Source organism: Mytilus californianus, unplaced genomic scaffold, assembly GCF_021869535.1.
Source record: "Mytilus californianus isolate M0D057914Y unplaced genomic scaffold, xbMytCali1.0.p SCAF_2, whole genome shotgun sequence".
NCBI lineage: Eukaryota > Metazoa > Mollusca > Bivalvia > Mytilida > Mytilidae > Mytilus > Mytilus californianus.
The window spans coordinates 125,770,870-125,796,318 of NW_026262668.1; the positions used below are offsets into that span (position 1 = coordinate 125,770,870).

Below are 25,449 nucleotides of genomic sequence, written 5' to 3' on the forward strand. Positions count from 1 at the left end.
GACATAACATTGATGGTTATATTCAATAAAAAAGGATTTAAAGATAAAATTGTTCATACTCTTTTGTCAATACATATGAATGAATATAATATGGCAAATATAAGATTATATGCATTTTAACATATTGGTTATAATTCTATCGGGTTTTACGGAGCAGTTTATCAAATCTAATGGTTAATTTGAATGTACAGTACAACAAAATTAGTTACCTTTAATACAAGCCTCAACGGTGACACTTTTTACAACCGGAGTTGCATTAGGTGTTTGGTCAGGTATTATCGTCAATGTTATCTTGTCAGCCAACAGAGGTTTGATCAATTCCAGTTCTACGATGCCATTTGGTTGTGCCTGTTGAAATACATAGCCTTCTGAATGTATGAATGTGTCTATTATGGAGTACTATATTGCATTGTATAGTGTCATTTAATTGGTATCTTTACCTTAAATGGTGTAACCTATATACACAGTGCTTAGTATTGACAGACGACTATAGTCTTAATGCAACGTTTCATTACTAAAATATAATTGTAATCAAGGACTAATGTTCATGTCTTTACGAAAAGAATCATAATCCCCGAAACAACGACACTAGAGTACAATGTAACGTAATTTGTAAACATTCTTTGGTTATACTAGAATTTCAGAACTGCTTTTCGTGTGTTTCGTAGTTAATAAATTGAAGTTGTCTTCTTTTTCATTAATATTACAATCAGATGATAATAATAAAATATTATACCTTGACAGTCTCCTCATAAACTAAAACGTTGTCATTATAAAGTTTGACAACAATACTGTCAACAAATTCTGTTTCTAGAGCAACATTCATTATCGGATTACTGTTACTTGTTGATAACTCTAAAACTGGCTTTTCGTCTTCAGCTGACGGTTTCCATCCTGAAGGTGTTAAAGCGTTTTCAGCACCATCTGGATTCGATGAAGAAGTCACAGTTTCAAAATTTAATGGGCCCTTTGGCGTATCGTCTGGACATTTTCCCAAACCTATAAATTCAAAAAGCAATAGTATAAATTAGAATACAAGGAAAGCGAAGTCAAAGGATAATGCCAGTTTCCTTTCATTCTTTCATAAAAACTCCTGTATACAGTCAGCCTCATATGATTAAAGATACAAGTCGGCAAAAAGAGCTGCACAGTTGGTTCCTATGGGAATGCCGATTGTTAGTTGAAATACACGTCTTCTAAACGTAACAATTATAATGTCAATCAAGACATCAAACATCTCGATAATATCAGTTTCAGAGAATTGCTTGTTTGAATCAGAGTGATTTTTTTACAAAGTACGATTTATTCCTCACTTAGACAAGACACTTGTACCTATGTTGGCCTTTCTTTCTTAATAACAAAATAGGATCAACTCTTTCAATTTGCCTTTTAGTTTGGAATAGGAAATACTTGTGTAAAGTATAGAAAATTCAAATATCTTAATACTATTTCCAAGACGAAATAGTCTTAGATTGTGTGTTCTCTAACAGATCTTTAAACTTTTTTTAGCATCTGTATATGATTCACACCTACTCTCGAATAGGTAGTTTTACAATAAATTTGAAGCCCGGCTTTGGTTGCTGAATAAATTGATGTTAATAATTTAGAAAGAGGTTTTGTGGAGTACTTGGAAGACCCAGTAATATAACGTTGTTTGTAAGGACACTTGAGCAATTTAGGTATTTAATGCAGTTAAGGAAGATCACGTGCCGCATCTTTGGTTGAAATTCAAAAGAAACATACAAAAGACCCTATAATTATACAAGACGTCCTCCTTGGTTAGTGTCGTTGGGGTAAATGTTGAGTTTCCAAGTGAAATGTCAATCCCTAGTTCATTTATCAAGCAGTTTATGTAATGTAATTTACACATAAAAACGATGTTCATTGGGGCTTTATCTGCAGGACAACAACGTATTTGTCATGTAGAACAACAACGATAATGAATTTAAGATTTTCTGACTTTAAAAAATACCTGCAGTAGTAGAAGCGGGTCCAGTGGTTACCGACGGTTGAGTTGTTTGAATCAAAGGTGGACTTGTTCCAGGTGCTCCAGCTTGAGTACCTGTAGTTGGGGTTGACGCTGTAGAAGGTGTTCCAGAGGTAATCACTGGAGACGATGTAGGTGTTGTGGCCTGTTGTCCTGTGGTCACAGCTACAGAAAACATCACTATCATCACAGGCTTAGTACATTTATTTTAACACATATATAACTGAATAAAATTGTCAATATCATCTATACATTAAGATGTCGATTTTGTCCTCCACTAATGAAGCAAAAATATAATAATCAAGTAAAAGGGAACATATGGGATTGTTTTGCAGTGTTCAATTCAAGATGACATGAAAGTTGTTTTGTTGGTCATATATATGAAAATAACAGAAAATCAGTTTTGTCCGACCTAGCACGTTTTTCAGTAGCCTTCATAATGAACGCTCAAACCTCAACATATTCAATCAATGTCTACAAGCAATCACAAATTAAGACATAACATTGATGGTTATATTCAATAAAAAAGGATTTAAAGATAAAATTGTTCATACTCTTTTGTCAATACATATGAATGAATATAATATGGCAAATATAAGATTATATGCATTTTAACATATTGGTTATAATTCTATCGGGTTTTACGGAGCAGTTTATCAAATCTAATGGTTAATTTGAATGTACAGTACAACAAGTTTAGTTACCTTTAATACAAGCTTCAACGGTGACACTTTTTACAACCGGAGTTGTATTAGGTGTTTGGTCAGGTATTATCGTCAATGTTATCTTGTCAGCCAACAGAGGTTTGATCAATTCCAGTTCTACGATGCCATTTGGTTGTGCCTGTTGAAATACATAGCCTTCTGAATGTATGAATGTGTCTATTATGGAGTACTATATTGCATTGTATAGTGTCATTTAATGGGTATCTTTACCTTAAATGGTGTAACCTATATACACAGTGCTTAGTATTGACAGACGACTATAGTCTTAATGCAACGTTTCATTACTAAAATATAATTGTAATCACAGACTAATGTTCATGTCTTTACGAAAAGAATCATAACCCCCTAAACAACGACACTAGTGTACAATGTAACGTAATTTGTAAACATTCTTTGGTTATACTATAATTTCAGAACTGCTTTTCGTGTGTTTCGTAGTTAATAAATTGAAGTTGTCTTCTTTTTCATTAATATTACAATCAGATGATAATAATAAAATATCATACCTTGACAGTCTCCTCATAAACTAAAACGTTGTCATTATAAAGTTTGACAACAATACTGTCAACAAATTCTGTTTCTAGAGCAACATTCATTATCGGATTACTGTCACTTGTTGATAACTCTAAAACTGGCTTTTCGTCTTCAGCTGACGGTTTCCATCCTGAAGGTGTTAAAGCGTTTTCAGCACCATCTGGATTCGATGAAGAAGTCACAGTTTCAAAATTTAATGGGCCCTTTGTCGCATCGTCCGGACATTTTTCCAAAACTAAAAATTCAAAAAGCAATAGTATAAATTAGAATACAAGGAAAGTGAAGTCAAAGGATAATGCCAGTTTCCTTTCATTTTTCCTAAAAAAAACTCCTGTATACAGTCAGCCTCATATGATTAAAGATACAAGTCGGCAAAAAGAGCCGCACAGTTGGCTCCTATGGGGATGCCGATTGTTAGTTGAAATAACGTCTTCCAAACGTAACAATTATGTTGTCAATCAAGACATCAAACATCTCGATAATATCAGTTTCAGAGAATTGCTTGTTTGAATCAGAGTGATTCTTTTACAAAGTACGATTTATTCCTCCTTAAGTCAAGACACTTGTACCTATGTTGGCCTTTCTTTCTTATGAACAAAATAGGATCAACTCTTTTAATTTGCCTTTTAGTTTGGAATGGGAAATACTTGTGTAAAGTATAGAAAATTAAAATATCTTAATACTATTTGCAATACGAAATAGTCTTAGATTGTATGTTTTCTAACAGATCTTTAAACTTTTTTTAGCATCTGTATATGATTCACACCTACTCTCGAATAGGTAGTTTTACAATAAATTTGAAGCCCGGCTTTGGTTGCTGAATAAATTGATGTTAATAATTTAGAAAGAGGTTTTGTGGAGTACTTGGAAGACCCAGTAATATAACGTTGTTTGTAAGGACACTTGAGCAATTTAGGTATTTAATACAGTTAAGGAAGATCACGTGCCGCATCTTTGGTTGAAATTCAAAAGAAACATACAAAAGACCCTATAATTATACAAGACGTCCTCCTTGGTTAGTGTCGTTGGGGTAAATGTTGAGTTTCCTAGTGAAATGTCAATCCCTAGTTCATTTATCAAGCAGTTTATGTAATTTGATTTACACATAGAAACGATGTTCATTAGGGCTTTATCTGCAGGACAACAACGTATTTGTCATGTAAAACAACAACGATAATGAAATTCAGATTTTCTGACTTTAAAAAATACCTGCAGTTGTAGAAGCGGGTCCAGTGGTTACCGACGGTTGAGTTGTTTGAATCAAAGGTGGACTTGTTCCTGGTGCTCCAGCTTGAGTACCTGTAGTTGGGGTTGACGCTGTAGAAGGTGTTCCAGAGGTAATCACTGGAGACGATGTAGGTGTTGTGGCTGGTTGTCCTGTGGTCAGAGCTACAGAAAACATCACTGTCATCACAGGCTTAGTACATTTATTTTAACACATATATAACTGAATAAATTGTCAATATCATCTATACATTAAGATGTCGATTTTGTCCTCCACTAATGAAGCAAAAATATAATAATCAAGTAAAAGGGAACATATGGGATTGTTTTGCAGTGTTCAAATTCAAGATGACATGAAAGTTGTTTTGTTGGTCATATATATGAAAATAACAGAAAATCAATTGTGTCCGACCGAGCGCTTTTTTCAGTAGCCTTTATCATGAACGGTCAAACCTCAACATATTCAATCCATGTCTACAAGCAATCACAAATTAAGACATAACATTGATAGTTATATTCAATAAAAAAGGATTTAAAGATAAAATTGTTCATACTCTTTTGTCAATACATATGAATGAATATAATATGGCAAATATAAGATTATATGCATTTTAACATTCTATCGTTTTTTACGGAGCAGTTTATCAAATCTAATGGTTAATTTGAATGTACAGTACAACAAAATTAGTTACCTTTAATACAAGCCTCCACGGTGACACTTTTTACAACCGGAGTTGCATTAGGTGTTTGGTCAGGTATTATTGTCAATGTTATCTTGTCAGCCAACTGAGGTTTGATAAATTCCAGTTCTACGATGCCATTTGGTTGTGCCTGTTGAAATACATAGCCTTCTGAATGTATGAATGTGCCTATTATGGAGTACTATATTGCATTGTATAGTGTCATTTAATGGGTATCTTTACCTTAAATGGTGTTACCAATATACACAGTGCTTAGTATTGACAGACAACTATAGTCTTAATGCAACGTTGCATTACTAAAATATAATTGTAATCAAAGACTAAATGTTCATGTCTTTACGAAAAGAATCATAATCCCCTAAACAACGACACTTGAGTACATTTAACGTAATTTGTAAACATTCTTTGGTTATACTATAATTTCAGAACTGCTTTTCGTGCGTTTCGTAGTTAATAAATTGAAGTTGTCTTCTTTTTCATTAATATTACAATCAGATGATAATAATAAAATATCATACCTTGACAGTCTCCTCATAAACTAAAACGTTGTCATTATAAAGTTTGACAACAATACTGTCAACAGATTCTGTTTTTAGAGCAACATTCATTATCGGATTACTGTCACTTGTTGATAACTCTAAAACTGGCTTTTCGTCTTCAGCTGACGGTTTCCATCCTGAAGGTGTTAAAGCGTTTTCAGCACCATCTGGATTCGATGAAGAAGTCACAGTTTCAAAATTTAATGGGCCCTTTGTCGCATCGTCCGGACATTTTTCCAAAACTAAAAATTCAAAAAGCAATAGTATAAATTAGAATACAAGGAAAGTGAAGTCAAAGGATAATGCCAGTTTCCTTTCATTTTTCCTAAAAAAAACTCCTGTATACAGTCAGCCTCATATGATTAAAGATACAAGTCGGCAAAAAGAGCCGCACAGTTGGCTCCTATGGGGATGCCGATTGTTAGTTGAAATAACGTCTTCCAAACGTAACAATTATGTTGTCAATCAAGACATCAAACATCTCGATAATATCAGTTTCAGAGAATTGCTTGTTTGAATCAGAGTGATTCTTTTACAAAGTACGATTTATTCCTCCTTAAGTCAAGACACTTGTACCTATGTTGGCCTTTCTTTCTTATGAACAAAATAGGATCAACTCTTTTAATTTGCCTTTTAGTTTGGAATGGGAAATACTTGTGTAAAGTATAGAAAATTAAAATATCTTAATACTATTTGCAATACGAAATAGTCTTAGATTGTATGTTTTCTAACAGATCTTTAAACTTTTTTTAGCATCTGTATATGATTCACACCTACTCTAGAATAGGTAGTTTTACAATAAATTTGAAGCCTGGCTTTGGTTGCTGAATACATTGATGTTAATAATTTAGAAAGAGGTTTTGTGGAGTACTTGGAAGACCCAGTAATATAACGTTGTTTGTAAGGACACTTATTCAATTTAGGTATTTAATACAGTTAAGGAAGATCACGTTCCGCATCTTTGGTTGAAATTCAAAAGAAACATACAAAAGACCCTATAATTATACAATACGTCCTCCTTGGTTAGTGTCGTTGGGGTAAATGTTGAGTTTTCAAGTGAAATGTCAATCCCTAGTTCATTTATCAAGCAGTTTATGTAATGTGATTTACACATAGAAACGATGTTCATTGGGGCTTTATCTGCAGGACAACAACGTATTTGTCATGTAAAACAACAACGATAATGAAATTCAGATTTTCTGACTTTAAAAAATACCTGCAGTTGTAGAAGCGGGTCCAGTGGTTAACGACGGTTGAGTTGTTTGAATCAAAGGTGGACTTGTTCCTGGTGCTCCAGCTTGAGTACCTGTAGTTGGGGTTGACGCTGTAGAAGGTGTTCCAGAGGTAATCACTGGAGACGATGTAGGTGTTGTGGCTGGTTGTCCTGTGGTCAGAGCTACAGAAAACATCACTGTCATCACAGGCTTAGTACATTTATTTTAACACATATATAACTGAATAAATTGTCAATATCATCTATACATTAAGATGTCGATTTTGTCCTCCACTAATGAAGCAAAAATATAATAATCAAGTAAAAGGGAACATATGGGATTGTTTTGCAGTGTTCAAATTCAAGATGACATGAAAGTTGTTTTGTTGGTCATATATATGAAAATAACAGAAAATCAATTGTGTCCGACCGAGCGCATTTTTCAGTAGCCTTTATCATGAACGGTCAAACCTCAACATATTCAATCCATGTCTACAAGCAATCACAAATTAAGACATAACATTGATAGTTATATTCAATAAAAAAGGATTTAAAGATAAAATTGTTCATACTCTTTTGTCAATACATATGAATGAATATAATATGGCAAATATAAGATTATATGCATTTTAACATTCTATCGTTTTTTACGGAGCAGTTTATCAAATCTAATGGTTAATTTGAATGTACAGTACAACAAAATTAGTTACCTTTAATACAAGCCTCCACGGTGACACTTTTTACAACCGGAGTTGCATTAGGTGTTTGGTCAGGTATTATTGTCAATGTTATCTTGTCAGCCAACTGAGGTTTGATAAATTCCAGTTCTACGATGCCATTTGGTTGTGCCTGTTGAAATACATACCCTTCTGAATGTATGAATGTGCTTTTTATGGAGTACTATATTGCATTGTATAGTGTCATTTAATGGGTATCTTTACCTTAAATGGTGTTACCAATATACACAGTGCTTAGTATTGACAGAAAACTATAGTCTTAATGCAACGTTGCATTACTAAAATATAATTGTAATCAAAGACTAAATGTTCATGTCTTTACGAAAAGAATCATAATCCCCTAAACAATGACACTTGAGTACATTTAACGTAATTTGTAAACATTCTTTGGTTATACTATAATTTCAGAACTGCTTTTCGTGCGTTTCGTAGTTAATAAATTGAAGTTGTCTTCTTTTTCATTAATATTACAATCAGATGATAATAATAAAATATCATACCTTGACAGTCTCCTCATAAACTAAAACGTTGTCATTATAAAGTTTGACAACAATACTGTCAACAAATTCTGTTTTTAGAGCAACATTCATTATCGGATTACTGTCACTTGTTGATAACTCTAAAACTGGCTTTTCGTCTTCAGCTGACGGTTTCCATCCTGAAGGTGTTAAAGCGTTTTCAGCACCATCTGGATTCGATGAAGAAGTCACAGTTTCAAAATTTAATGGGCCCTTTGTCGCATCGTCCGGACATTTTTCCAAAACTAAAAATTCAAAAAGCAATAGTATAAATTAGAATACAAGGAAAGTGAAGTCAAAGGATAATGCCAGTTTCCTTTCATTTTTCCTAAAAAAAAACTCCTGTATACAGTCAGCCTCATATGATTAAAGATACAAGTCGGCAAAAAGAGCCGCACAATTGGCTCCTATGGGGATGCCGATTGTTAGTTGAAATAACGTCTTCCAAACGTAACAATTATGTTGTCAATCAAGACATCAAACATCTCGATAATATCAGTTTCAGAGAATTGCTTGTTTGAATCAGAGTGATTCTTTTACAAAGTACGATTTATTCCTCCTTAAGTCAAGACACTTGTACCTATGTTGGCCTTTCTTTCTTATGAACAAAATAGGATCAACTCTTTTAATTTGCCTTTTAGTTTGGAATGGGAAATACTTGTGTAAAGTATAGAAAATTAAAATATCTTAATACTATTTGCAATACGAAATAGTCTTAGATTGTATGTTCTCGAACAGATCTTTAAACTTTTTTTAGCATCTGTATATGATTCACACCTACTCTAGAATAGGTAGTTTTACAATAAATTTGAAGCCTGGCTTTGGTTGCTGAATACATTGATGTTAATGATTTAGAAAGAGGTTTTGTGGAGTACTTGGAAGACCCAGTACTATAACGTTGTTTGTAAGGACACTTATTCAATTTAGGTATTTAATACAGTTAAGGAAGATCACGTTCCGCATCTTTGGTTGAAATTCAAAAGAAACATACAAAAGACCCTATAATTATACAATACGTCCTCCTTGGTTAGTGTCGTTGGGGTAAATGTTGAGTTTTCAAGTGAAATGTCAATCCCTAGTTCATTTATCAAGCAGTTTATGTAATGTGATTTACACATAGAAACGATGTTCATTGGGGCTTTATCTGCAGGACAACAACGTATTTGTCATGTAAAACAACAACGATAATGAAATTCAGATTTTCTGACTTTAAAAAATACCTGCAGTTGTAGAAGCGGGTCCAGTGGTTAACGACGGTTGAGTTGTTTGAATCAAAGGTGGACTTGTTCCTGGTGCTCCAGCTTGAGTACCTGTAGTTGGGGTTGACGCTGTAGAAGGTGTTCCAGAGGTAATCACTGGAGACGATGTAGGTGTTGTGGCTGGTTGTCCTGTGGTCAGAGCTACAGAAAACATCACTGTCATCACAGGCTTAGTACATTTATTTTAACACATATATAACTGAATAAATTGTCAATATCATCTATACATTAAGATGTCGATTTTGTCCTCCACTAATGAAGCAACAATATAATAATCAAGTAAAAGGGAACATATGGGATTGTTTTGCAGTGTTCAAATTCAAGATGACATGAAAGTTGTTTTGTTGGTCATATATATGAAAATAACAGAAAATCAATTGTGTCCGACCGAGCGCTTTTTTCAGTAGCCTTTATCATGAACGGTCAAACCTCAACATATTCAATCCATGTCTACAAGCAATCACAAATTAAGACATAACATTGATAGTTATATTCAATAAAAAAGGATTTAAAGATAAAATTGTTCATACTCTTTTGTCAATACATATGAATGAATATAATATGGCAAACATAAGATTATATGCATTTTAACATTCTATCGTTTTTTACGGAGCAGTTTATCAAATCTAATGGTTAATTTGAATGTACAGTACAACAAAATTAGTTACCTTTAATACAAGCCTCCACGGTGACACTTTTTACAACAGGAGTTGCATTAGGTGTTTGGTCAGGTATTATTGTCAATGTTATCTTGTCAGCCAACTGAGGTTTGATAAATTCCAGTTCTACGATGCCATTTGGTTGTGCCTGTTGAAATACATAGCCTTCTGAATGTATGAATGTGCCTATTATGGAGTACTATATTGCATTGTATAGTGTCATTTAATGGGTATCTTTACCTTAAATGGTGTTACCAATATACACAGTGCTTAGTATTGACAGACGACTATAGTCTTAATGCAACGTTGCATTACTAAAATATAATTGTAATCAAAGACTAAATGTTCATGTCTTTACGAAAAGAATCATAATCCCCTAAACAACGACACTTGAGTACAATGTAACGTAATTTGTAAACATTCTTTGGTTATACTATAATTTCAGAACTGCTTATCGTGCGTTTCGTAGTTAATAAATTGAAGTTGTCTTCTTTTTCATTAATATTACAATCAGATGATAATAATAACATATCATACCTTGACAGTCTCCTCATAAACTAAAACGTTGTCATTATAAAGTTTGACAACAATACTGTCAACAAATTGTGTTTCTAGAGCAACATTCATTATCGGATTACTGTCACTTGTTGATAATTCTAAAACTGGCTTTTCGTCTTCAGCTGACGGTTTCCATCCTGAAGGTGTTAAAGCGTTTTCAGCACCATCTGGATTCGATGAAGAAGTCACAGTTTCAAAATTTAATGGGCCCTTTGGCGTATCGTCTGGACATTTTCCCAAACCTATAAATTCAAAAAGCAATAGTTTAAATTGGAATACAAGGAAAGTGAAGCCAAAGGATAATGCCAGTTTCCTTTCATTCTTCCTAAAAAACTCCTGTATACAGTCAGCCTCATATGATTAAAGATACAAGTCGGGAAAAAGAGCCGCACTGTTGGCTCCTATGGGAATGCCGATTGTTTGTTGAAATACACGTCTTCCAAACGTAACAATTATGTTGTCAATCAAGACATCAAACATCTCGATAATATCAGTTTCAGAGAATTGCTTGTTTGAATCAGAGTGATTATTTTACAAAGTACGATTTATTCCTCCCTAAGTCAAGACACTTGAACCTATGTTGGCCTTTCTTTCTTATGAACAAAATAGGATCAACTCTTTAAATTTGCCTTTTAGTTTGGAATGGGAAATACTTGTGTAAAGTATAGAAAATTAAAATATCTTAATACAATTTGCAATACGAAATAGTCTTAGATCGTATGTTCTCTAACAGATCTTTAAACTTTTTTTAGCATCTGTATATGATTCACACCTACTCTAGAATAGGTAGTTTTACAATAAATTTGAAGCCTGGCTTTGGTTGCTGAATACATTGATGTTAATAATTTAGAAAGAGGTTTTGTGGGGTACTTGGAAGACCCAGTAATATAACGTTGTTTGTAAGGACACTTATTCAAAATAAGTATTTAATACAGTTAAGGAAGATCACGTTCCGCATCTTTGGTTGAAATTCAAAAGAAACATACAAAAGACCCTATAATTATACAATACGTCCTCCTTGGTTAGTGTCGTTGGGGTAAATGTTGAGTTTTCAAGTGAAATGTCAATCCCTAGTTCATTTATCAAGCAGTTTATGTAATGTGATTTACACATAGGAACGATGTTCATTGGGGCTTTATCTGCAGGACAACAACGTATTTGTCATGTAAAACAACAACGATAATGAAATTCAGATTTTCTGACTTTAAAAAATACCTGCAGTTGTAGAAGCGGGTCCAGTGGTTACCAACGGTTGAGTTGTTTGAATCAAAGGTGGACTTGTTCCTGGTGCTCCAGCTTGAGTACCTGTAGTTGGGGTTGACGCTGTAGAAGGTGTTCCAGAGGTAATCAGTGGAGACGATGTAGGTGTTGTGGCTGGTTGTCCTGTGGTCAGAGCTACAGAAAACATCACTGTCATCACAGGCTTAGTACATTTATTTTAACACATATATAACTGAATAAATTGTCAATATCATCTATACATTAAGATGTCGATTTTGTCCTCCACTAATGAAGCAACAATATAATAATCAAGTAAAAGGGAACATATGGGATTGTTTTGCAGTGTTCAAATTCAAGATGACATGAAAGTTGTTTTGTTGGTCATATATATGAAAATAACAGAAAATCAATTGTGTCCGACCGAGCGCTTTTTTCAGTAGCCTTTATCATGAACGGTCAAACCTCAACATATTCAATCCATGTCTACAAGCAATCACAAATTAAGACATAACATTGATAGTTATATTCAATAAAAAAGGATTTAAAGATAAAATTGTTCATACTCTTTTGTCAATACATATGAATGAATATAATATGGCAAATATAAGATTATATGCATTTTAACATTCTATCGTTTTTTACGGAGCAGTTTATCAAATCTAATGGTTAATTTGAATGTACAGTACAACAAAATTAGTTACCTTTAATACAAGCCTCCACGGTGACACTTTTTACAACCGGAGTTGCATTAGGTGTTTGGTCAGGTATTATTGTCAATGTTATCTTGTCAGCCAACTGAGGTTTGATAAATTCCAGTTCTACGATGCCATTTGGTTGTGCCTGTTGAAATACATAGCCTTCTGAATGTATGAATGTGCCTATTATGGAGTACTATATTGCATTGTATAGTGTCATTTAATGGGTATCTTTACCTTAAATGGTGTTACCAATATACACAGTGCTTAGTATTGACAGACAACTATAGTCTTAATGCAACGTTGCATTACTAAAATATAATTGTAATCAAAGACTAAATGTTCATGTCTTTACGAAAAGAATCATAATCCCCTAAACAACGACACTTGAGTACATTTAACGTAATTTGTAAACATTCTTTGGTTATACTATAATTTCAGAACTGCTTTTCGTGCGTTTCGTAGTTAATAAATTGAAGTTGTCTTCTTTTTCATTAATATTACAATCAGATGATAATAATAAAATATCATACCTTGACAGTCTCCTCATAAACTAAAACGTTGTCATTATAAAGTTTGACAACAATACTGTCAACAGATTCTGTTTTTAGAGCAACATTCATTATCGGATTACTGTCACTTGTTGATAACTCTAAAACTGGCTTTTCGTCTTCAGCTGACGGTTTCCATCCTGAAGGTGTTAAAGCGTTTTCAGCACCATCTGGATTCGATGAAGAAGTCACAGTTTCAAAATTTAATGGGCCCTTTGTCGCATCGTCCGGACATTTTTCCAAAACTAAAAATTCAAAAAGCAATAGTATAAATTAGAATACAAGGAAAGTGAAGTCAAAGGATAATGCCAGTTTCCTTTCATTTTTCCTAAAAAAAACTCCTGTATACAGTCAGCCTCATATGATTAAAGATACAAGTCGGCAAAAAGAGCCGCACAGTTGGCTCCTATGGGGATGCCGATTGTTAGTTGAAATAACGTCTTCCAAACGTAACAATTATGTTGTCAATCAAGACATCAAACATCTCGATAATATCAGTTTCAGAGAATTGCTTGTTTGAATCAGAGTGATTCTTTTACAAAGTACGATTTATTCCTCCTTAAGTCAAGACACTTGTACCTATGTTGGCCTTTCTTTCTTATGAACAAAATAGGATCAACTCTTTTAATTTGCCTTTTAGTTTGGAATGGGAAATACTTGTGTAAAGTATAGAAAATTAAAATATCTTAATACTATTTGCAATACGAAATAGTCTTAGATTGTATGTTTTCTAACAGATCTTTAAACTTTTTTTAGCATCTGTATATGATTCACACCTACTCTAGAATAGGTAGTTTTACAATAAATTTGAAGCCTGGCTTTGGTTGCTGAATACATTGATGTTAATAATTTAGAAAGAGGTTTTGTGGAGTACTTGGAAGACCCAGTAATATAACGTTGTTTGTAAGGACACTTATTCAATTTAGGTATTTAATACAGTTAAGGAAGATCACGTTCCGCATCTTTGGTTGAAATTCAAAAGAAACATACAAAAGACCCTATAATTATACAATACGTCCTCCTTGGTTAGTGTCGTTGGGGTAAATGTTGAGTTTTCAAGTGAAATGTCAATCCCTAGTTCATTTATCAAGCAGTTTATGTAATGTGATTTACACATAGAAACGATGTTCATTGGGGCTTTATCTGCAGGACAACAACGTATTTGTCATGTAAAACAACAACGATAATGAAATTCAGATTTTCTGACTTTAAAAAATACCTGCAGTTGTAGAAGCGGGTCCAGTGGTTAACGACGGTTGAGTTGTTTGAATCAAAGGTGGACTTGTTCCTGGTGCTCCAGCTTGAGTACCTGTAGTTGGGGTTGACGCTGTAGAAGGTGTTCCAGAGGTAATCACTGGAGACGATGTAGGTGTTGTGGCTGGTTGTCCTGTGGTCAGAGCTACAGAAAACATCACTGTCATCACAGGCTTAGTACATTTATTTTAACACATATATAACTGAATAAATTGTCAATATCATCTATACATTAAGATGTCGATTTTGTCCTCCACTAATGAAGCAAAAATATAATAATCAAGTAAAAGGGAACATATGGGATTGTTTTGCAGTGTTCAAATTCAAGATGACATGAAAGTTGTTTTGTTGGTCATATATATGAAAATAACAGAAAATCAATTGTGTCCGACCGAGCGCTTTTTTCAGTAGCCTTTATCATGAACGGTCAAACCTCAACATATTCAATCCATGTCTACAAGCAATCACAAATTAAGACATAACATTGATAGTTATATTCAATAAAAAAGGATTTAAAGATAAAATTGTTCATACTCTTTTGTCAATACATATGAATGAATATAATATGGCAAATATAAGATTATATGCATTTTAACATTCTATCGTTTTTTACGGAGCAGTTTATCAAATCTAATGGTTAATTTGAATGTACAGTACAACAAAATTAGTTACCTTTAATACAAGCCTCCACGGTGACACTTTTTACAACCGGAGTTGCATTAGGTGTTTGGTCAGGTATTATTGTCAATGTTATCTTGTCAGCCAACTGAGGTTTGATAAATTCCAGTTCTACGATGCCATTTGGTTGTGCCTGTTGAAATACATAGCCTTCTGAATGTATGAATGTGCTTATTATGGAGTACTATATTGCATTGTATAGTGTCATTTAATGGGTATCTTTACCTTAAATGGTGTTACCAATATACACAGTGCTTAGTATTGACAGAAAACTATAGTCTTAATGCAACGTTGCATTACTAAAATATAATTGTAATCAAAGACTAAATGTTCATGTCTTTACGAAAAGAATCATAATCCCCTAAACAATGACACTTGAGTACATTTAACGTAATTTGTAAACATTCTTTGGTTATACTATAATTTCAGAACTGCTTTTCGTGCGTTTCGTAGTTAATAAATTGAAGTTGTCTTCTTTTTCATTAATATTACAATCAGATGATAATAATAAAATATCATACCTTGACAGTCTCCTCATAAACTAAAACGTTGTCATTATAAAGTTTGACAACAATACTGTCAACAAATTCTGTTTTTAGAGCAACATTCATTATCGGATTACTGTCACTTGTTGATAACTCTAAAACTGGCTTTTCGTCTTCAGCTGACGGTTTCCATCCTGAAGGTGTTAAAGCGTTTTCAGCACCATCTGGATTCGATGAAGAAGTCACAGTTTCAAAATTTAATGGGCCCTTTGTCGCATCGTCCGGACATTTTTCCAAAACTAAAAATTCAAAAAGCAATAGTATAAATTAGAATACAAGGAAAGTGAAGTCAAAGGATAATGCCAGTTTCCTTTCATTTTTCCTAAAAAAAAACTCCTGTATACAGTCAGCCTCATATGATTAAAGATACAAGTCGGCAAAAAGAGCCGCACAGTTGGCTCCTATGGGGATGCCGATTGTTAGTTGAAATAACGTCTTCCAAACGTAACAATTATGTTGTCAATCAAGACATCAAACATCTCGATAATATCAGTTTCAGAGAATTGCTTGTTTGAATCAGAGTGATTCTTTTACAAAGTACGATTTATTCCCTCTTAAGTCAAGACACTTGTACCTATGTTGGCCTTTCTTTCTTATGAACAAAATAGGATCAACTCTTTTAATTTGCCTTTTAGTTTGGAATGGGAAATACTTGTGTAAAGTATAGAAAATTAAAATATCTTAATACTATTTGCAATACGAAATAGTCTTAGATTGTATGTTCTCTAACAGATCTTTAAACTTTTTTTAGCATCTGTATATGATTCACACCTACTCTAGAATAGGTAGTTTTACAATAAATTTGAAGCCTGGCTTTGGTTGCTGAATACATTGATGTTAATGATTTAGAAAGAGGTTTTGTGGAGTACTTGGAAGACCCAGTACTATAACGTTGTTTGTAAGGACACTTATTCAATTTAGGTATTTAATACAGTTAAGGAAGATCACGTTCCGCATCTTTGGTTGAAATTCAAAAGAAACATACAAAAGACCCTATAATTATACAATACGTCCTCCTTGGTTAGTGTCGTTGGGGTAAATGTTGAGTTTTCAAGTGAAATGTCAATCCCTAGTTCATTTATCAAGCAGTTTATGTAATGTGATTTACACATAGAAACGATGTTCATTGGGGCTTTATCTGCAGGACAACAACGTATTTGTCATGTAAAACAACAACGATAATGAAATTCAGATTTTCTGACTTTAAAAAATACCTGCAGTTGTAGAAGCGGGTCCAGTGGTTAACGACGGTTGAGTTGTTTGTATCAAAGGTGGACTTGTTCCTGGTGCTCCAGCTTGAGTACCTGTAGTTGGGGTTGACGCTGTAGAAGGTGTTCCAGAGGTAATCACTGGAGACGATGTAGGTGTTGTGGCTGGTTGTCCTGTGGTCAGAGCTACAGAAAACATCACTGTCATCACAGGCTTAGTACATTTATTTTAACACATATATAACTGAATAAATTGTCAATATCATCTATACATTAAGATGTCGATTTTGTCCTCCACTAATGAAGCAAAAATATAATAATCAAGTAAAAGGGAACATATGGGATTGTTTTGCAGTGTTCAAATTCAAGATGACATGAAAGTTGTTTTGTTGGTCATATATATGAAAATAACAGAAAATCAATTGTGTCCGACCGAGCGCTTTTTTCAGTAGCCTTTATCATGAACGGTCAAACCTCAACATATTCAATCCATGTCTACAAGCAATCTCAAATTAAGACATAACATTGATAGTTATATTCAATAAAAAAGGATTTAAAGATAAAATTGTTCATACTCTTTTGTCAATACATATGAATGAATATAATATGGCAAACATAAGATTATATGCATTTTAACATTCTATCGTTTTTTACGGAGCAGTTTATCAAATCTAATGGTTAATTTGAATGTACAGTACAACAAAATTAGTTACCTTTAATACAAGCCTCCACGGTGACACTTTTTACAACAGGAGTTGCATTAGGTGTTTGGTCAGGTATTATTGTCAATGTTATCTTGTCAGCCAACTGAGGTTTGATAAATTCCAGTTCTACGATGCCATTTGGTTGTGCCTGTTGAAATACATAGCCTTCTGAATGTATGAATGTGCCTATTATGGAGTACTATATTGCATTGTATAGTGTCATTTAATGGGTATCTTTACCTTAAATGGTGTTACCAATATACACAGTGCTTAGTATTGACAGACGACTATAGTCTTAATGCAACGTTGCATTACTAAAATATAATTGTAATCAAAGACTAAATGTTCATGTCTTTACGAAAAGAATCATAATCCCCTAAACAACGACACTTGAGTACAATGTAACGTAATTTGTAAACATTCTTTGGTTATACTATAATTTCAGAACTGCTTTTCGTGCGTTTCGTAGTTAATAAATTGAAGTTGTCTTCTTTTTCATTAATATTACAATCAGATGATAATAATAACATATCATACCTTGACAGTCTCCTCATAAACTAAAACGTTGTCATTATAAAGTTTGACAACAATACTGTCAACAAATTGTGTTTCTAGAGCAACATTCATTATCGGATTACTGTCACTTGTTGATAATTCTAAAACTGGCTTTTCGTCTTCAGCTGACGGTTTCCATCCTGAAGGTGTTAAAGCGTTTTCAGCACCATCTGGATTCGATGAAGAAGTCACAGTTTCAAAATTTAATGGGCCCTTTGGCGTATCGTCTGGACATTTTCCCAAACCTATAAATTCAAAAAGCAATAGTTTAAATTGGAATACAAGGAAAGTGAAGCCAAAGGATAATGCCAGTTTCCTTTCATTCTTCCTAAAAAACTCCTGTATACAGTCAGCCTCATATGATTAAAGATACAAGTCGGGAAAAAGAGCCGCACTGTTGGCTCCTATGGGAATGCCGATTGTTTGTTGAAATACACGTCTTCCAAACGTAACAATTATGTTGTCAATCAAGACATCAAACATCTCGATAATATCAGTTTCAGAGAATTGCTTGTTTGAATCAGAGTGATTCTTTTACAAAGTACGATTTATTCCTCCCTAAGTCAAGACACTTGAACCTATGTTGGCCTTTCTTTCTTATGAACAAAATAGGATCAACTCTTTAAATTTGCCTTTTAGTTTGGAATGGGAAATACTTGTGTAAAGTATAGAAAATTAAAATATCTTAATACAATTTGCAATACGAAATAGTCTTAGATCGTATGTTCTCTAACAGATCTTTAAACTTTTTTTAGCATCTGTATATGATTCACACCTACTCTAGAATAGGTAGTTTTACAATAAATTTGAAGCCTGGCTTTGGTTGCTGAATACATTGATGTTAATAATTTAGAAAGAGGTTTTGTGGGGTACTTGGAAGACCCAGTAATATAACGTTGTTTGTAAGGACACTTATTCAAAATAAGTATTTAATACAGTTAAGGAAGATCACGTTCCGCATCTTTGGTTGAAATTCAAAAGAAACATACAAAAGACCCTATAATTATACAATACGTCCTCCTTGGTTAGTGTCGTTGGGGTAAATGTTGAGTTTTCAAGTGAAATGTCAATCCCTAGTTCATTTATCAAGCAGTTTATGTAATGTGATTTACACATAGGAACGATGTTCATTGGGGCTTTATCTGCAGGACAACAACGTATTTGTCATGTAAAACAACAACGATAATGAAATTCAGATTTTCTGACTTTAAAAAATACCTGCAGTTGTAGAAGCGGGTCCAGTGGTTACCAACGGTTGAGTTGTTTGAATCAAAGGTGGACTTGTTCCTGGTGCTCCAGCTTCAGTACCTGTAGTTGGGGTTGACGCTGTAGAAGGTGTTCCAGAGGTAATCACTGGAGACGATGTAAGTGTTGTGGCTGGTTGTCCTGTGGTCAGAGCTACAGAAAACATCACTGTCATCACAGGCTTAGTACATTTATTTTAACACATATATAACTGAATAAATTGTCAATATCATCTATACATTAAGATGTCGATTTTGTCCTCCACTAATGAAGCAACAATATAATAATCAAGTAAAAGGGAACATATGGGATTGTTTTGCAGTGTTCAAATTCAAGATGACATGAAAGTTGTTTTGTTGGTCATATATATGAAAATAACAGAAAATCAATTGTGTCCGACCGAGCGCTTTTTTCAGTAACCTTTATCATGAACGGTCAAACCTCAACATATTCAATCCATGTCTACAAGCAATCACAAATTAAGACATAACATTGATAGTTATATTCAATAAAAAAGGATTTAAGGATAAAATTGTTCATACTCTTTTGTCAATACATATGAATGAATATAATATGGCAAATATAAGATTAAATGCATTTTAACATTCTATCGTTTTTTACGGAGCAGTTTATCAAATCTAATGGTTAATTTGAATGTACAGTACAACAAAATTAGTTACCTTTAATACAAGCCTCCACGGTGACACTTTTTACAACCGGAGTTGCATTAGGTGTTTGGTCAGGTATTATTGTCAATGTTATCTTGTCAGCCAACTGAGGTTTGATAAATTCCAGTTCTACGATGCCATTTGGTTGTGCCTGTTGAAATACATACCCTTCTGAATGTATGAATGTGCCTATTATGGAGTACTTTATTGCATTGTATAGTGTCATTTAATGGGTATCTTTACCTTAAATGGTGTTACCAATATACACAGTGCTTAGTATTGACAGACGACTATAATCTTAATGCAACGTTTCATTACTAAAATATAATTGTAATCAAAGACTAATGTTCATGTCTTTACGAAAAGAAGCATAATCCCCTAAACAACGACACTAGAGTTCAATGTAACGTAATTTGTAAACATTTTTTGGTTATACTAGAATTTCAGAACTGCTTTTCGTGCGTTTCGTAGTTAATAAATTGAAGTTGTCTTCCTATTCATTAATACTACAATCAGATGATAATAATAAAATATCATACCTTGACAGTCTCCTCATAAACTAAAACGTTGTCATTATAAAGTTTGACAACAATGCTGTCAACAAATTGTGTTACTAGAGCAACATTCATTATCGGATTACTGTCACTTGTTGATAACTCTAAAACTGGCTTTTCGTCTTCAGCTGACGGTTTCCATCCTGAAGGTGTAAATGCGTTTTCAGCACCATCTGGATTCGATGAAGAAGTCACAGTTACAAAATTTAATGGGCCCTTTGGCGCATCGTCCGGACAATTTTCCAAACCTATAAATTCAAATAACAATAGTATTAATTGGAATATAAGGAATACATATGCCGTTTGGCTGCTGGTTACCGTTAACATTGACAACGGTCTTTCCCTGTTAACAGAAAGGTATGTCAATCTTGTATTCTTTATCTAACATGCTGCTAGATTAGAAGGGCTGTCCGTTCACAAGTTTGACCTGTTACGTAGCATTTATTTCAAGATCGATGGGATAGATGCTCTGAACATAGTCAAGAAACATTGATTTATTTAGTGAATGGACATCTTCTATATAGTGTAAAGTGATATGAAAGGATAATGCCAGCTTCCTTTCATTCTTCCTATGAAGCTCCTGTATGAAGTCAGACTCATATGAATAAAGATACAAATTGGTAAAAAGAGCCGCTCAATTGGTTCCTATGGGAATGCCGATTTTTTGTTGAAATACACTGCTTCCAAACGTAACAAATATGTAATCAATGAAGAAATAAATCATTTAGATTATGTCAGTTTCAGAGACTGGCTTGTTTGAATCAGAGTGATTTTTTCACAAAGTACGATATATCCCTCCCTTACAGAAGACACTTGTATCAGCAGGACCAATTCTTTCAATTTGTCTTTTAGTTTGGAATGGGAAATACTTGTGTAAAGTATAGAAAAGTTAAATATATTTATACTATTGTAAGACGAAATAGTCGTAGATTGTATGTACTCTGACAGACATTTAGATTTTTTTAAGTATCCGTAATCAAACCTACTCTAGAATAGGTAGTTTCACAATCAATTTGAAGACCGGCTTTCATTGCTGAATAAATTGATGTTGATAATTTACAAAGAAGTTTCGTTGAGTGCTTATAAGACCCAGTAATATAACGTTGTTTGTAAGGACACTTGAGAAATTTAGGTATCCAATACAGTGAAATGAGATCCAGTTCTTCATCTTTGGTTGAAATTCAAAAGACCGTATAACATACAACAGACCTATAATTATAAAGAATGTCCTCCTTGATAAGTGTCGTGAGGGGGTAAATGTTGAGTTTCCAAGTAAATTATCAATCCCTTGTTCATTTATCAAGCAATTTATGTAATGTGATTTACACACAAAAACGATGTGTTTGTGGGGCTTTATCTGCGGGGACAATAACATATTTGTCATGTAAAACAATATTTCAAAATTCATCTATTATATCTTACGTTGTTTCAAAAAACGAAAATGCTGTACCTGGACATTATTTTACGAAGTGATTATAGCGAACATGAAAACTCAAAAATAAACAAATAACGTGAGGAATTTGCCTTGTTGATAATGAATTTCAGATTTTCTGACTTCAAACATACCTGCAGTTGTAGAAGCGGGTCCTGTGGTTACCGACGGTTGAGTAGTTTGAATCAAAGGTGGACTTGTTCCTGGTGCTCCAGCTTGAGTACCTGAAGTTGGAGTTGATGCTGTAGAAGGTGTTGCAGAGGTAATCACTGGAGACGATGTAGGTGTTGTGGCTGGTTGTCCTGTGGTCATAGCTACAGAAAACATCACCATGATCACAGGCTTAGTACATTTATTTCAACACATATATAACTGATTGAATATTTCAATTCATCTATACATTAAGATGTCGATTTGTCCTCCACTAATGAAGCAAATATATTAAAGTAAAGAAAAGGGAACATATGGGATTTTTTTGCAATGTTCAGATTCAAAATGACATGAAAATTGTTTTGTTGGTAATATATATGAAAATAACACTTTGTCAATTTCGTGCGACCGTGCACTTTTTCAGTAGTCTTCATCATGAACCCTCAAACCTCAACATATTCAATCAATGTTTTCAGGCAATCACAAGTTAAGACAAAAGATTGATAGGTATATTCTAATATATCAAGGATTCAAAAATAAAATTGTTCATACTCTTTTGTCAATACATATGAATGAATATAATATGGCAAATATAAGATTATATGCATTTTAATATATTGGTTATAATTTTATCGGGGTTTACGGAGCAGTTTATCAAATCTAATTGTTAATTTGAATATACAGTACAACAAAAGTAGTTACCTTTAACACAAGCCTCCACGATGACACTTTTTACAACCGGAGTGGCATTAGGTGTTTGGTCAGGTATTATCGTCAATGTTATGTTGTCAGCCAACAGTGGTTTGATAAATTCCAGTTCTACGATGCCATTTGGTTGTGCCTGTTGAAATACATAGACTTCTGAATGTATGAGTGTGCCTATTATGGAGTACTATATTGCATTGTATAGTGTTATATCATAGGCATCTTACCCTTAAATGGTTTAACCAATATATACAGTGCTTACTATTTACAGACGACTATAGCCTTAAGGAAACGTTTTATTACTAAAATATAATTGTAATCAAAACTAATATTCATGTCCTTACGAAAAGATTCATAACCCCCGAAACAAAGACACTTGAGTACATTGTAACGTAATTTGTAAACATTCTTTGGTTGTACTTGACTATCAGAACTGCTTTTTATGCTCTTCAAAGTTAATGAATTTGAGTTTTTTTCTTTTTCATTAATATTACAATTAGATGATAACAATAAAATATCATACCTTGACAGTCTCCTCATAAACTAAAACGTTGTCATTATAAAGTTTGACAACAATACTGTCAACAAATTGTGTAACTAGAGCAACATTCATTATCGGATTACTGTCACTTGTTGATAACTCTAAGACTGGTTTTTCGTCTCCAGCTGACGGTTTCCATCCTGAAGGTGTTAAAGCGTTTTCAGCACCATCTGGATTCGATGAAGAAGTCACAGTTTCAAAATTTAGTGGACCCTTTGTCGAATCGTCCGGACATTTTTCCAAACCTATAAATTCAAATAGCAATAGTATTAATTGGAATACAAGGAATACATATGACGTATTGTTGTTGGTTACCGTTAACATTGACAACGTGCTTTCTCTGGCAACAGAACGGTAATGTTCATCTTGTAATCCTTATCTAACATCCTGCTAGATTAGAAGGTCTGTCCGTTGAAATGTTTGACCAGTAACGTAGCAAACAAAATATTTGACAGACCACTAGTGGTATTGGAATATTGAGATCATGAATATATCCGATTGAGAGGATCAGTGATGTCAAGAGTTTCCACAAATAATTCAAACCACCTATTAAATTGATGGAAATGTTACTATTTCAGTTATCCTTTTGGTCGATATTTATTGTCTACGATTTTCTTTTAATATAGTATCATGTACAAAGTCTACATTCCAATCCAATCAATCAATTGACCAGTTTTGAAAAGAAAACAACCTTTCAAAATTAGCCTTAGATAGCTTACGTTGTTTCAATATCTGAAAATAATTTTATGAATTGATTATAGGGAACCTTCGAACACATAACTAAACACAAATCGAAAGAAATCAAGATAGAAAACGCAAGCCCTGGGATATTGTATCAACTGGCAAATATATACTCCATATGCAGGCGCTGCCGGAATGTTGCTACATACAAATGGAAAATTCACAATTGGGAAGCTGAAATCATCCCTTTTGTCGTAAAGTTTTGTTCTCAACAGGCCCTTGTTGTCAATTAATAGATGTAAGTCAAGATTTGAGGCAGACATAAAAGTATCTGTTGAATCCTTTATTTCAAATTCGATTGGATAGATACTTTGACCATAGTCACCAAACTTTAAATTATTTAGTGAATGGACATCATCTATTTAGCGGAAAGTGAAGTGAATGGATAATGTCAGCTTCCTTTCATTCTTCCTAAGATGCTCCTGTAAGAAGTCAGCCTCATATGAATAAAGATACAAGTCGGCAAAAGTGCAGCACAGTTGGTTCCTATGAGAATGCCGATTGTTAGTTGAAATACACGTCCTCTAAACGTAACAAGTATATTGTCAATCAAGAAATCAAGCATCTTGATAATATCAGTTACAGAAAATTGCTTGTTTGAATCAGAGTGATTTTTTCACAAAGTACAATTTATCCCTCCCTAACAGAAGACACTTGTATCTATGTTGGCCTTTCTTTCTTATGAAACAAAGAAGAACCAACTCTTTCAATTTGTCTTTTAGTTTGGAATGGGAAATACTTGTATAAAGTATAGAAAATTAAAATATCTTAATACTATTGGAAGACGAAATAGTCTTAGATTGTATGTACTCTAACAGATCTTTAAACTTTTTTAAGCATCTGTATCTGATTTACACATACTCTAGAATAGGTAGTTTCACAATAAATTTGAAGGCCGGCTTTGGGTGCTGAATAAATTGATGTTAATAATTTAGAATGATGTTTCGTGGAGTACTTGGAAGACCCACTAATATAACGTTGTTTGTAAGGACACTTGATCAATTTAGGTATCCAATACAGTAAAGGAAGAGCAAGTTTTGCATCTTTGGTTGAAATTCAAAAGAAACATACAAAAACCCTAAAATTATACAAGATGTCCTCCTTGGTTAGTGTCGTTGGGTGTAAATGTTGTGTTTCCAAGTGAATTGTCAATCCCTAGTTCATTTATCAAGCAGTTTATGTAATGTGATTTACACACAAAATGATGTTGTTTGGGGCTTTATCTGCAGGGACAACAACGTTTTCTTCATGTAAAACAACAATTCATAATTCACCTAGTATATCTTACGTTATTAAAAAAAACGAAAATGCTGTACCTGGACATTATTTTACGAAGTGATTATAGCGA

General features: G+C 33.5%; 1 protein-coding gene across 1 annotated transcript in view; it reads right to left on the reverse strand.

Annotated features, from left to right (window-relative positions):
• The window catches only part of LOC127727801 (mucin-2-like), a 116,419-nt gene that overhangs the window by 68,920 nt on the left and 22,050 nt on the right, over nt 1–25,449 (reverse strand). The window contains exons 8-18 of the mRNA XM_052234917.1: nt 23,343–23,605; nt 22,817–22,955; nt 22,099–22,278; nt 20,518–20,780; nt 17,520–17,658; nt 14,341–14,520; nt 10,634–10,896; nt 10,106–10,244; nt 6,927–7,106; nt 737–999; nt 210–348 (exon numbers count right to left, since the gene is read on the reverse strand). Of these exons, the coding sequence (XP_052090877.1) occupies nt 210–348; nt 737–999; nt 6,927–7,106; nt 10,106–10,244; nt 10,634–10,896; nt 14,341–14,520; nt 17,520–17,658; nt 20,518–20,780; nt 22,099–22,278; nt 22,817–22,955; nt 23,343–23,605 (2,148 nt within the window). The remainder of the gene's footprint in view (nt 1–209; nt 349–736; nt 1,000–6,926; nt 7,107–10,105; nt 10,245–10,633; nt 10,897–14,340; nt 14,521–17,519; nt 17,659–20,517; nt 20,781–22,098; nt 22,279–22,816; nt 22,956–23,342; nt 23,606–25,449) is intronic.